Genomic DNA, 14,704 nt, shown 5'->3' with positions numbered 1-14,704 from the left:
CGCCCGGCCTAAATAATTCTTTTAAAAAAGAAAATATTACGCTAGATGAAAAAAATAAGATAAAAACCTTTCTATTGCATGGTTCTGTTTCTATGAACCGTCTGGAGCAGAGAGTCCCCAGGCAGGGAAGAACCTGGTGGCCTGCAGGGGCTGTGGGAGAAGAGGGAGTGGCTGTGACAGGTGGCCTTTCTTTCGAGTGGATGGAAGAAGGTTCTGGAAGTAGAGGGGAAGGATTGTACAACTTTGAGGACATCTGGAATACTTACTTAGAATCGTCAGTTTTATGGCTTTTAAAAACAATTAAAATGGGGGTGGGGAGATGCTCAGGGGGTAAAGATGTTCCACCAGGCCCAGATATCTGAGCTCAGTCCCCAGGACCCACAGGGTAGAAGAAGAGAACCACCTTCCAGAAGTTGCTCGTTGACAGGACTGACAACTGAAGTTGTTCCCTGGCCTACACACACTTTGAAATAATCCTCTTGTACATTGTAAAGATTTGTCACTCATATTGGTTTAGTAAAATGCTGAATGGCCAGGAGCCAGGCAGGAAGTGTAGGCAGGGCAACCAGACTAAGGATGATGGGAAGGAGAGGGCAGCGCGAGCAGGAGATGTGTGTGATGTGCTGAGAAAGGTATCGCCATGTAGCAGAGCGTAAATAAGGGATATGGGTTAACTTAACATGCAAGAGCTAGTTAGTAATAACCCTGGCCTGTCGGCTGAGCATCTATAAATAATATTGAGGCTCTACATGATAATTTGGAAGCAGATGTTGGGACAGGGTGCAGGCAGACGGGACGAGAAACATCCACTTACATCCACATACATGGAACCCACAGATACATATGTATACATGCATCTGTAAAACATATAAACACACACACACACACACACACGACCAAAGCAGAGTACGTAAATAAACACACACAGCCCAAACTAGACTGCCAGAGAGACCTGGCTAGAAGTAATTAAATGATCAAATTGTGCCCGTTTAAGTTTTTTTCCACACTAAATGATTCTTATGTGTTAGAAAATTTAGAAGACAAATGGAAACAGAAAATAAAAATTGGCCATTGTACCATTTCCCAAATCACACACCAGAAACAGAATAAGCTTTTACTAATGGATGTTAAATGGATCTTACCATTCCAATAGGCAAAATTGGTCCCACCTATAAACATGTACCTACAGAGAAATAAGAGAACACACGTACTTCACTGTGGGCCACCGCGACAGGGCTCCCTCTCCCAGAACGGGATACTCACAAGTTCACACTGGCCCCACGGGCCAGCAGCTCATAGAGGGAGGCAGCCACTACTTCAGTCTTTGCGGTGGAATGGGGCTCACCCCAGTGGTCTAGCCAGCCAGTATAGAACTCAGAGTTGATCTGAAAAAGGAAAAGGGGGTGGCACTTAAGAGACACTTATGACCTTCAAATGATGCTGAGGTGTCCCTGTCATACCCTGTCCTCTTCTCCAAACAACAGGTGCTAAGGGAAATTGATACACATGCTTAACCTGGAGCTCGGAGGGTCCCATGAGGACTTCCAACTACAACAGTGTCTATCCTGGGTCTCTGAGTGCCAGCCAGTTGTGACATCTCATCTTACCCATTGTAGATCCAACCCAGTGCCAATCAGAGATATTTGGAAACGGAACTGTAACTCAATTAGTAGAATGCTTGTCTAGCAAGAATGAAGGCCTGGGTTCCATCCCTGGTACTGTATAAACTGGGTATGGTGGTAGCCATCTCTAATCCCAGTTCTCAGGTGGTAGAGGCAAGAGGTTACAAATTCAAGGAAACCTTTAGCTATATGGTGAGCTAGAGAGGCCAGCCTGGGCTACCTGAGACTCTCTTTTTTGACAAAAAGTTTGTGTCAGCACTGAGTAGGTGCGGTCTCCACCACTCCCCATCATTATTACCTAAATAATAAAGTAAGACATCCACACAGCATTTATGCTACATCAGGTTTAATCAACCTAGAGAGGATTTAAGCTTAGGACAGAATGTACAGTGTAAACCCACAAGAACCGCACCATTTTACAGAAGGGACTTGAGCAGCTACTGATTCTAGTATCTGAGGTTTAGAATCTCACATTCATATTCAATCCTCCAGTTGGGACAACTGATTCTTCCTTTCCTTTCTTTTCCTCCCTCTTCCCCCCTTCTTCCCCCTTCTCCCTTTCTCCTTTCCTCTTCCCCCTTCCCTTCCCTTTCTTCCTCCTCCTCCCTCTCCTCTTCCTCCTCCCCCTCCTCTTCTTTCTTCTTTTTGAGACAGGGTTTCTCTAGATAGCCTCAGATTTCTTGGAACTCACTCTGTAGACCAGGCTAACCCCAAACTCAACAGAGATCCACCTGCCCCTGTCTCCCGAGTGCTGGGATTGTTGGGATTAAAGGTTTGCGTCACCACTACCTGGCTTAAAAATCAACTGAGTGGGGGTTGGAGAGACAGCTCAGTGGTTAAGATCACTTGCTGCTCGTGTGGAGGACCTGGGTTCAGTTTCCAGCACCCATATGGCAGCTCACAACTGTCTGTAACTCCAGTTCCAGGGGATTTGACATCTTCACACAGCAGGCAAAACACCAATGAACACAAAATAAAAATAAATCATTAAAAGTCAACTAAGCCGCTCTGTGGGTGCTGAGAATTGAACCCAGGTCCACTGGAAAAGTAGTCAGTGCTTTTAACCACTGAGCCATCTCTCCAGGCTGGAACAACTGGTTCTTTTTACCTACATCAGTTTTGTCAGCTGCTCCCACGTTTCATGCCCCCTCCTCCCAACGCCAAACCACTTAGTCTGACAAGATAGTTTCATAAATATGATGGTGCAGAAATATAACCCAAGTATTTGGGGAGCTGAGGCAGGAGGATTATATGTTCAAAGACAACCTGGGTTACATAATTACTCAATCTGAAACCAACCTAGGAAGACTGTATTAGAAACGAAAACACACACACACACACACACAAAAGCTGGGGATATATCTCGATGGTAGAGAAATTGCTTAGCATGTGTAAGCCCTGCATTCAATCCCTGTGTGATGGGGCAAGACAGTGCACAGGCTCCTCCATCTTGTATTCTTGCTGAGGCCATTTCAGGTTTAACTAGAATTCAATCTCCTTGATGGAGAATCCAGTGGAAAATTACCCAACTCTGCTCTAAGCCTTGAGGCCAAGATGCCCCAGCTAACTGATTTTTTTTTTCTTATTTATTTATTAAGGATTTCTGCCTCCTCCCCACCACCGCCTCCCATTTCCCTCCCCCTCCCCCATCAAGTCCCTCTCCCTCATCAGCTTGAAGAGTAATCAGGGTTCCCTGACCTGTGGGAAGTCCAAGGACCGCCCCCCAGCTAACTGCTTATCTTAGCCTCTGTTAAAAGACCTGCTTGTGCAGAGTACCCTTCAGCTAACTGCTTATCTTAGCTTCCTTTAAACTGCCTGCTTGCACCAACCCCCTCAGCCAACAGCGTACTTTAGCTTCTGTTAAACTGTCTGTGTGAAGAAATCTCCCTCCTGCTGCTGCTGTTGAGCAAGGTAAGAGGTATGATTTTTGCCTTTAAAAGTCCCTTGGTTGGGGTCACATTAAGGCCCCAATCCTTGAGCATCGTCCCGGCCGACTAGAATAAAGACTTTCAACTGGCTATAAGCTGTGTCTGAGTGGTCCTCTCTGGTGGGCTCCCCATAAGACCTTAATTAAAAACAAAAACAGCGCCAAATTCATCCTTTATACACGATTCACTCTTTGCGTCAGTATTGATCTTGAGACCCACCAGTTAACATGAGGACGCTCTGTCCACAAGCAACTTAACATCAGCTCACCATCAGAAAAGAAAAAAGGACTCGGGGGCTGGAGAGATGGCTTAGTGGTTAAGAGCATTGCCTGCTCTTCCAAAGGTCCTGAGTTCAGTTCCCAGCAACCACATGGTGGCTCACAACCATCTGTAAAGAGGTCTGGTGTCCTCTTCTGGCCTTCAGGCATATACACAGACAGAATATTGTATACATAATAAACAAATAAATAAATATTTAAAAAAAAGGACTCTGGAGAGGTTCCAGGAAATAGCTCCGCCCATCTGAGCACACTCTGCAGAGCTCCAGCAGCGCTGCTTCACAAACAAAGCTTGTTGTACTCTTGTCTAAACAACAGTGGCTGTCCAGCCGGAGGGAAGAACAAAGCTGCTCGGTTGATGCAGGCCCAGCCCTGGCCTCCCTCTCCTCCCAGCAGCTGCAGAACTGCTCAGCGAAACTACACTCTTGGTGCTTCTTCCTGAGGTCCACCCAAGTACGGCAGAATGCCTTCTGCACTTCACCCTATGCTCAAGCCAGGTGGGGAAGCTCAAAGTGTTAGAAACAAGTCTCCCAGCGAGAGACTACTTGGAGGCTAAGGCATGTCTTTCTCCTCCAGAGAACTGGAGTTCAGTTCCCAGGACCCCACAGGGAGCAGTTCCAGAGGATCCTGCATGCCTCTTTGGCCTCTGAGAGTACTCACACGCATGGACATAGACATAAAATTAAACCCTAACAAAACACACGTGAGCCAGATCCTCACTAGCTGCCCCTACTCTCCTCACTGACTGCTCCCTAGGGATGGATGTAGCTCAGTTAGCAGACTGGCATCCTTTGTATGCAGGGAGCCCTGGGTTTGATTCACCACAGGAAGCTGGGTGTGGCAGTGCACGGTTATTCCCAGCGAGGAGGAAACAGGAGGCTCGGGAGTTTAGAGTCTGCCTCGGTCACACACTGAGTTCTGAGCCCGGACTGCACCAAGCCCAGTCACTCATGAGTCCAGAAGGGCTCTATCCCCCCACCCCAAAGTCACATCAGCTGCTCATCCCAGAGCCAAAAATTAAAAACAACCAAAGATGGACTTGTTCTCTTCTGCAGCCTGTCACCTCCTCTGGGACCAGCTGGGATGGAGTTGGTACAAGCCCAAAGTCTCTACACGCCGCACCCCCAGCTCTTACCAAAGGTCCTTTGGGTTCGAACTTCCTCTGGATTAGGAAAGCCTGTGTGACATTCTTGCCTGGAAATCACAAGTGGGAGAAGGAAAGTCAGTCACAGGCGTAAGAAGCCAATCAGTCTGCTATGGTCGCTGGTACGGAATTCACAAGCTGGACTCTAATCCCAAAGAAAATGTATAGGAAGTAGAGGGCTAACAAGAGGGCTCAGAGGAAAGAGGTGCTTGCCACCAAGGCCGATGACCTGAGTTCAATCCCGAGGGCCCACACAGTACAAAGAGAGAAATGACTCTCACAGTTACCCCTGACCGTGATACATGCTCCGTGGCTCTTGAGCACCCACCCACCCCCCATATAAATAAATGCATGAAAAAATTTCGTCTTACAGATGTGGAGTTTCCAGGAAGTGACTTAGCCAGTCCCTTCTTTTCCCATTATGAATGAATGACATTTAATGTCCTATAATTGAGGGGACCTCTCATCCCTTTCTGCCATGTAAGGACTCAACAAGAAACTGATATGTGACCCAGAAGGAGAGGTCCTGGCTCAGCATGGCACCCATGGGACCCCCGACCTTGGACTCTGCAGCACCCAGAACTGTGAACAGAACAGCAGCTTTTTGTTTATTTCTTTTAATTTTTCCTGGGTCTCACTGTGAAGCTCAGTCTGGTGTGGAATTCACCAGGCAACCCAGACTGATGTCAAATCCATGATCCCCCTGCCTCAGCCTTCAGAGAGAGAAGAGGTTTATACTACCACACCCACACATTAATTTACTGTAATAATCCAAACTGGGCTGGGGTGGAGATCAATTGGTAGAATGCTTACCCAGCATGCACAAGGCTCTGGGCTCAGATACACAAACTGTGGAATGACGCAAGCCTGTGTATCCCCAGCATTGGGGGGCGGGGGGGGATATCAGTTCAAGGTAGCCCTTACGAAGAGAAATGAGGCCAGCCATGACTACAGACCTGTCAACAACAACAACATCTTAAACCGAGGGAGACAGTCCCTGTCTTCCCCTACACCCCTTCTTTCTGCTGTCTCCCCAAGCAGGCCTCCATGGCTACGGCTTTGCCTGAATGCATGCACACATGTCTGCTGCCTTCCAAGCTGCACTTCCCAAGCTCCCCCTCCCTCCCATGTCTGTCTTTTGCCAGCTGCTGACCAAGCTGCTCCCCTCCAGGATGGGCCTGCTCTAGAGACCTTCCTTGTGACTCAGGGCACTGTCCACACAAGGGAGCCCCAGATGTCTACCAGCTAACTTGCAGATACAAGGGACGAGGCCACTCTAATTGTGTTACTCTCTGATGAACGGAGACCGTTCTGAATACCAGTCTATACAACTCAGCCATTCAACTCCTTGTTTTCAACCACCCTTCCCTCTGCTCCCCTCCCCTCCCTTCTCTCTCTTCTCATTTTATGTGTATCCTCTTTATAAAAAAGATTGAGTTATTTATTATTTTATGTGTACATGTATGTGCCTGAGTGTGTGTCTGTGTACCACATGCGTGCAATGCCTTCCAAGGCTAGAGGAGGGTGCCAGATCCCCTGGGATTATGGTTGTGAGCCTGTAGGTGCTGGGAACTGAACTCAGGTCCTCTGTAAGAACTGCAAATATTCCTAACCTCTGAGTCAGACCCCTTGTGTGTAAATCTTTTAAAACAGGGTCTTAATATGTAGTCTTCCTAATCTAGAATTTATCACGTGTCTATTGTAGTCCAGGCTGGTCTCTAGGTCAAAGCAATCCTCCTGCCTCCTGCCCTGTGTCAAGAGTACCAGGATTACAGTTATGCACCACCATGCCCTGAAAAAGATTTGTTGTTGTTATTGAAGTCAGGCTCTCATATAGCCTAGATTGGCTTGAACTTGCTACATAGTCAAAACCAGCCTTGAACTCCCATTAAAAAATATTTTTATTTATGTGTGTATTTGTGTACCTATGTGTCTATGTGTAGGTGCCCATGGAGGTCTTTGTATCACTCAGAACAGGGTGCCAGAAATCAAACCTGGGTCCTCTGAAAGAGCAGCCAGTGCCCTTACATACTGACACGTACCTCCAGTCCGTTTTATTACAGTTTCTGTTTTAAAAGTGCTTTATTGCCAGGCTGCAGTGGTGCACGCCTTTAATGCCAGCACTCGGGAGGCAGAGGCAGGTAGATCTCAGGATAGCCTGGTCTACAGAGCGAGTTCCAGAACTACACAGAGAAACCCTACCTTGAAAAATCAAAACAAAACAAAACAACAAAGTGTTTTGTCTGTCATACAAATGCATGAGCTGCCAAGTGGCTGCTGAGAATCAAACACGGGTTCTTTGAAAGAGCAACCAGAGCTCTTAATTGTTGCTCCATCTTGTGGAATATTCCTGTCACTGTGACTGGGTTAATAAAGAAGTTGGCTGACCAATAGCTGGACAGGTAGAGGTTAGATGGAACTTGCAGACATAGAGAGTGCAAAGAAGGGAGGGAGTCTCAGAATCTCAAGAAGATGCAGAGGGAAGGAGATAAATGTGCCATACCAAGAAAAGGTACCAAACCGCATGGCAGAGTGTAGGTAAGAAATATGGGTTAATTTAAAATGTAAGGGTTAGCTAGTAAAACTTGAGCTATTGGCCAAGCATTTATAATTAATAGTAAGTTTCTGTGTGGTTATGAGAACTGGCTGGTGGGAAAGAAAAGTCTGACTATATAGTCTCTCCGACCCTGCTTTAAAACTTTTTAATCTCCATTTGAATCTGTTTCTTCATGACATTCTTATTTAGTCACTTTGTGTGTGTGTGTGTGTGTGTGTGTGTGTGTGTGTGTGTGTGAATACACGCATCAGGGCACACATGCCATGGAATGCCCTTGCTGGCCAGAGGACAGCCTATAGGAGCCAGTTCTCTCCTTTCACCTTGTGGGTCCTGGGAATCGATCTCAGGTCATCAGACTTGACAGCAATCACCGTTACCTACGGAGCCATCTTGAATCTTGTGCAGTAGTGCAAGAACAGTACAAAGAAGCTGAGGGGAGGGGAGGCACGCGTCTAGAACCCCAGCACTCAGGAGCCGGAAGTAAGGGGATCAGAAGCTCAAGGCCATCCTTGGCTAAACCGTGAGTAGAAGCCCGCCTAAGTTGAAACCCTGTCTCAAGGACATCGGGGACGTGTCCCTGAAAGAGACTGGCAGTCCCATCTCTGGCTCTGTTTCTTAAGATTTTAGGCCCTGAGGTAAATGGTCTCTTTTATCATACGCTTCCAGAAGGACTCTCATTCCAGGACAAACAAGACTATGGACTGGAACTTCCACAATTGTGAAGTAAAGCAAACCTTCCTTTTTTTCCTCCCCCCCACCACCAGGTTTTCTCTGTGTAGTTTTGGAGCCTGTCCTAGAACTCACTTTGTAGACCAGGCTGGCCTTGAACTCACAGAGATCCACCAATGTCTGCCTCTCAAGTGCTGGGATTAAAGGCGTGTGCCACCACCGCCCGGCCGAGCCTTCCCTTTTTTTCTTCTTTTTTTAGTTTTTCGAGACAGGGTTTCTCTGTGGCTTTGGAGCCTGTCCTGGCACTAGCTCTTGTAGACCAGGCTGGCCTAGAACTCACAGAGATCCATCTGCCTCTGCCTCCCGAGTGCTGGGATTAAAGGCGTGCGCCACCACTGCCCGGCGCGAGCCTTCCCTTTTTATAAGCTTGCTGCCTCGGGTATTCTGTCACAGCAAGGCTAAGCCGACTAGCTCACTTAATAAAGGAAGCGCTGAGACAGCTCATTCTATCTGCTCAAGCCACATAAGCAACAGCTAGGCCGACGAAAACCAATTATCTCATTGTCACAAACACTGACCTGTTCCAAAATCCACTGTGGCATAGAGGCCCTGCAGTGTCCCACACCGTAGGAAGTTTTCATTCGCCCCATCGGTGGTGAAGAGAAGGACGTCATTACCCAGATGGTAACGGAAGCGGTGTGCCAGGAAACGCAGGTAGTCATAATCACAGGCGAAGTAGGAGCCGTACTCATTCTCAACCTGTGGAAACGTTTAGAAAGAAGAATGAAAAATGCCAGGGCAAACTTATTTTCACTGCTGCTTCATAACTCTGACTTTGCTACTGTTATGAACTGTAAGTATCTGATATGCATGAAAGAGGCATTCGCCCCCCAGGCTGAGAACAGCACTGTTCTAACTCAAGGAGCCGCTGATCCTGCAGCGCCTGCCCCGTGCGATGGCTTTGCTTCTGTGTTGTCCCTTCTGCCCGCTCCGTATCACCCTGCAGAGTCTGTGTAGTTCTAGGTTTCTGAAGACGACACGGCAACCTGGGGACACTCAGTCCCGAAAGTGACGCCCTCCTTCCTCTCCTCCCTGGAAACAGAGGAGTGCTGCCAAATTTATTTGCTGTCGCTGTTTTGAGACAGTGTTTATACTGTGGCTCAGCACAGAACTCACTGTGTAGCCCAGGCTGGCCTTGAATTCACACAGTCCTCCTGTATCAGCCTGCTGGGTCGTGGGATTATAGGCGTGAATCAGCAAGCCTGACTCCTCTTTACTCATTTTAGGTGAAAACTGAGATTAACACTTCACGTGAAACCCCACCCTTGGCGTCCCTGGGCTGGTTTGCCTCTCCAGAAAATAAACATTTACATATCTGGGGCAAATCTGGTGTCCTGAATCTGGAAGGGCGCAGGTGGAAGAGCCGCCTTAAGATCAAGTGCGTGAAGACCCAAGCTGGGGGTTCATATCTGTAACTATAGTGCTGAGACGAGGAGACAGGCAGACTCCAGGACTCACTGACCAGCCAGCCTCGTCACTCTGCAAGCTCTAGGTTCAGTGAGATCCCATCTTTTTTCTTTAAACTTGATTTTATGTACATTTGTGTTTTGCTAGCATGTATGTGTGAGGATGCTAGACCCCCTGGAGCTGGAGCTGCCGACAGTTGTGAACTGCCATGTGGGTGCTGGGAATTGAACCCAGGTCCTCTGGAAGAACAGCACTAAGCCATCTCTCCAGCCCCAGTGAGATCCTATCTTTAAAAAGTAAATGGGAGCTGGGCAGCGGTGGTGCATTTAATCCCAGCACTCGGGAAGCAGCGGCAACAGATCTCTCTGTGAGTTCGAGACCAGCCTGGTCAACAACATGAGTTCCAGGCCATGCAGGGCTACTCAGAGAAACCATAACTTGGAAAACAAAAAGTAAATGGGGTGGGACTTGGATGTAGCCCAGTTGGTAAAGTGCTTTTGTAGGTACAAGAGCCCTGGTGCGATTCCCAACTGTGCACAAACCAGGCACAGATGTGCACCTGTAATCTCAGCATTTGGAGGCAGACAGGAGGGTCAGGAGTTCAAGACCAGTCTCAGCTCCATTGAGTTAGAGGCTGGTGAGACCGGGCATGGAGGACCACACTCATCATCCTTGGGCCAAGGAGGCTGAGGCAGGAGGACCACTGGGTCTGAGGCCAGTCTGGGTTACACAGGGTAACTACACCTTACACAAAACAAAACACCCAGGATGACAAGCAGGGAAATACCCAATTACATGCGAAGACATGGAGATGTGAAAAAGGTCTTGGACCTGTGAATGAAGTGAAAACACCGCACAGGAAATGGGTCACGTCATATGAACTGCAGAAAGGAAGAGACAGGGGAGACAAACTCTCCTCTAGAAATAACCCACTGCGTGGCGAGCTTTGCTTCTGCCTCCCGAGGGCTGAGGGACAGACGCATGGCTTTCTGCTCTCTCTGCTTGTTAACTTAGTGAACAGGGGTGGAGATGAACAGGTGCAACTATAGTAGGCAGAGATTGGAGAGAAAGGGGATGAGGAGGGGGCCAGAAGAGGGCAGAGTGGCCAGGTGGAAGCAGTGGCCAAGATGGACAGAAGAAATGTCCCCCAAATGAGTGGGCTTTGCTCTCCACTGCAGAGTTAAAACAGACAGGCGGTTTACTTCTTGGTTCTAAAAATTAAACTATATTTGGCGCACGTGTGTGTGTGTGTGTGTGTGTGTGTGTGTCACATGCGTGTGTTGGGGAGCAAGAGTGCCATGGATCTGTGGAGTTAGAGGCCAATTTTGAGTAGTCAGTTCTCTTCCTCCACACGGGCTCCAGTGTCGGAGACCAGCTTCAACAGTATATCCCTTTCCAGGGTAGGGGCATGAGGATTAGAAAAGTCAATAAAGAGAATGAAGATGCGAGCGAAAATAACAAACAGAAGCATAGGACAGTACCGGGAGGGCAGCTCAGCAGATCCTGAATGTTGAATTTTGACTTTGGAGTTCTGAGTACTGGGTCCGCCCGTGTTTAATATTCCATACACTTTTATACTCCAGTACCCAAAGGGGGAAGGAGGCAAAAGACCGCTTTAACGTGATACAAAGGACAACTGGAACAGTTACTTGCTTCAGTACTTTGGAACACCAAACCATTAATTCATGAGAAAAGCATTCTTTTGCATAGGCAGTGAACCCACCCTAGACCAAGTAGCCTGAAGGCAGCCACTCCCTGGGTCAAGCCTCCTCATTCAACAGAAGGGGCAGAAGTACGCTTGAATTCTCTGACTTTTGGTCAGGGCAGAGTAGATCTACCTGTAGGAGGAAGGTATGTCTTAATATCTAAAAAACGCCAAGTAACCACACCCTAGGTCAGGGTGTGTAGCCACTGCTGTTGTCGCTGAAACTCTCTGATCTTCAAACACAGGCTCACATTTTTGGGCCTCCACACTCTGGGATGGAACTGCAGCTGCCAGACCCGAGGTGAAGCACCTTTACCATTTCACTGCACGCGAACACCCTATGTAGATCAGGCTGGCCCACACACCTTCCCGCAGTCCTTCTGATCTGCTAAAACAATAGCTGCATTCAGAATGATTGCCTGACAAAAGCCTTTGGCTTGGCTTTTGAGACAGGGTCTCAAGTAGCTCAGGCTGGCCAAGAACTTAATAGGCTAGCGGCTGGCCTCAAACTCCTGATCCATCTCCCTCTGCCTCCACACGCTGAGATTTTACGTGTGTGTCCCATGTGCTGTGTTTGATCACAGTTTTGATGAAGTTTCTCTAACCAAAAGATGCTGGAAAGTTGTGAGCAGAAATTGAAAGTGACTCAAGATGTAGTCAGGATGGAGATGGAGCAGCTGAGAAGTGGCTCTCCCCCAAGACCAGGTCCAAGGAAGAAGAGCCAAGGGGCTGGGAGACGGCTCTGTGGATAGCAGTGCTTACTGTCTAAGCAGGAGGACCCAAGTTCAAATCCCAGGTGAAAAGCCAGGCCTGTCCACATGCACAGGTAACCTCAGTGTCGGGGACGGCAGTGACAGGAGGCCTCTGGGACACACACACACACACACACAGACGCACGCACGCACGCACACACGCACAGGCACAGAAGATCCAGCTGCACAGAGCACAGCCATGCCCACGTTTCAGACTCACTGTCTTCACACAGGAAGCTGTGGCCTCTTGGTGCAGACTCTTCTTGAATAAAAGACCAAGGGGCACTTAGGGTTCACGAGCTCCATTTCTCAAGAGCAGCCACCTGGCCTCTCGCAGTGGACGCCTGACCTACTACTCAGCCCTCCCGTCACCTCATGCCACCTACACCCAGTGGCCATGCTCCCTCTCCATCAGGACTCATCACTACAGCAGTTCCTAAGCAAGAATATGAACCACACTCCTCATGGAGAATCACACTTCATCCCCTGGGCGTCCCAGGACCCAGGCAGTTCCAAACAACTTTGTTCATTTCACTAAAACCACGCCTGGCCAGTGTTTGCTGAGCCAGGCTTCATGTTTCACTTAAGTAATATAACTAAGACTTGCTGAAAGTCAGGTGTCTGTGTGCCCAGCATGCACCACAGCCGTGCAGGGCCTGAGGCAGGTAGGAGATTGCTACGGAAGTGGGAGAGAAAACCAGGTCGTCTGCAAGAGCAGTCAGTGCTCTTAGCTGCTGAGCCATCTCCCCAGCCCCCCTTTTGAACTTCTTCATTTAAAAGGGGATGTCTGGAAGAACTGAATGGTATTGGCAGGATACTCAGGACAGAAGCGGATACAAAATAGTAACATGAGCTATGCACACACCTTTGATCCCAGCACTTGGGAGGCAGAGGCGGGCAGATCTCTGTGAGTTCAAGGTCATCCTGGTCTATCTACGTAGTAAGTTCCAGGACAGACAGCACTAAATAGAGAGACCACGTTTTAAGAAAAACAAAACAGAACAAAACAAACAAACAAACAAAAAAAACAGTAGCATGAGGAGCCAGAGAGATGTCTCAGCAGTCAAGAGCATTGGCTGCTCTTCCAGAGGAAACTGGGTTCGATTCCCAGCACCCATGGGGGGCAGTTCATAACCAGCTGTAACTCCAGCTCCAGGGGATCCAGTGCTCTCTTCTGGCCTCCACCATCAACTACACTACATGCTAGACAGCCATACAGACACACATGCATACACATAATTAAAAACAAAAATAGGGAGGGGCTGAAGAGATAGTTCAGTGATGAAGATCCTGGCTGCTCTTCCGGAGGACCCGGATTTGATTCTCAGTCCCCACATGGCAGCTCACAACCATCTGTAACTTGTTCCAGGGGATGTGACACATTCTTCTGGACTCTGCAGGTTCCCAAAGGCATGCGGTACACATAAACTCAGGTGAGTTCACACACAGACACACACACGCACACGCGCGCACACGCACACACAAAAGAAAATAGATGGCTAGAGAGATGTCTCAGTGGTTCAGAGCACTTGATGCTCTTGCAGAGGATCTGGGTTCAGTTCCCAGCAACCACACAGCAACTGACAACCACTTATTACCAGTCCCAGGGATGCAGTCCTGACCTCCACAGGCACCAGGCACATATATATAGCATGCCTACGTACTTTAGACAAAGCACTCACACATGTAGAATAATAATCTAAAAATTTATGATAAAACAATCAAATAAAAACATTAAAAGTAAAGTTGTGGTTTTTCTAGTTCTAATTCTATCATGAATGGATTTTTTTTTGTTTTGTTTTAGTGGTGGTTTAAATATGGAAGATGTATTTGGTAGTGGAAGGTAGATCCTGGGCTGTGGACATAGCTCAGCTGGTAGAGTGCTCGCCTGCTTCAAGGTATTGGGTTTCCCAGCACCACAGAAAATGGTACGGTGGTGCACGCCTGTATTGTCAGCACTCTAGAGAGACACAGGGGTCAGAAGTTCAAGGTCCATCCTCAGGTACAGAGAGTTTGAAATCAGCCCGAGAGACATGAGAACCTGTATGATATATATCTATATCACACACACACACACAGGCACAAAGAGACACAGGGGGGTTGGGGAGAAGAGGGAGAAGAGACAGACAGACAGGTTAACACTTGTCCCAAATTCAATTTCAGCAAAAGCACCATTTTTAACACTGTATCCTGGTGCCACTACCAACATTTCCATAATGTTGATGGACAGCTGCTCCCCCTCTTCCTCCTCCTCCCAGTCCAGGCTCAGCCCCAGGTACCTGCACGGTTATAATCGGCCCTCCGTTCTGGTAGAGCAAAGGCTTCATCTTGGGCAGAAGGACTGTCAGCCATTTATCCACAGCTGCAAGGTAATCTACAAAACAAGACGGTGTGGTCACTGTCACACACCTTTGTCAACTAGTTCGTTCTCGTGTGTGTGTGCATGCAAACATTCTATTGTGTGTGAGTGTGCATGAGTGCAAGTCTCAGTGTCAGCTTCAGGGATCAAGTCAGCTAGGCGATCTTGGCTGACTTTTATTTATTTATTTTATTAAATATTTATTTATTTATTATGTATACAT

The 14,704-nt window shown here is 47.9% G+C and overlaps 1 protein-coding gene across 2 annotated transcripts in view; it reads right to left on the bottom strand.

Annotated features, from left to right (window-relative positions):
• Window positions 1-14,704, bottom strand: part of Glb1 (galactosidase beta 1) — a 74,422-nt gene that overhangs the window by 36,080 nt on the left and 23,638 nt on the right. For both annotated transcript variants that reach the window (XM_005348039.3, XM_026779258.1), the window contains 5 exons: window positions 14,402-14,496; window positions 8,777-8,957; window positions 4,964-5,022; window positions 1,264-1,385; window positions 1,143-1,183 (listed from right to left, as the gene is read on the bottom strand). In XM_005348039.3, the coding sequence (XP_005348096.1) occupies window positions 1,143-1,183; window positions 1,264-1,385; window positions 4,964-5,022; window positions 8,777-8,957; window positions 14,402-14,496 (498 nt within the window). The remainder of the gene's footprint in view (window positions 1-1,142; window positions 1,184-1,263; window positions 1,386-4,963; window positions 5,023-8,776; window positions 8,958-14,401; window positions 14,497-14,704) is intronic.

This window comes from Microtus ochrogaster, chromosome 5 (assembly GCF_000317375.1).
Source record: "Microtus ochrogaster isolate Prairie Vole_2 chromosome 5, MicOch1.0, whole genome shotgun sequence".
Classification (NCBI taxonomy): Eukaryota; Metazoa; Chordata; class Mammalia; order Rodentia; family Cricetidae; genus Microtus; species Microtus ochrogaster.
This window is presented reverse-complemented; position numbering and strand designations above follow the sequence as displayed.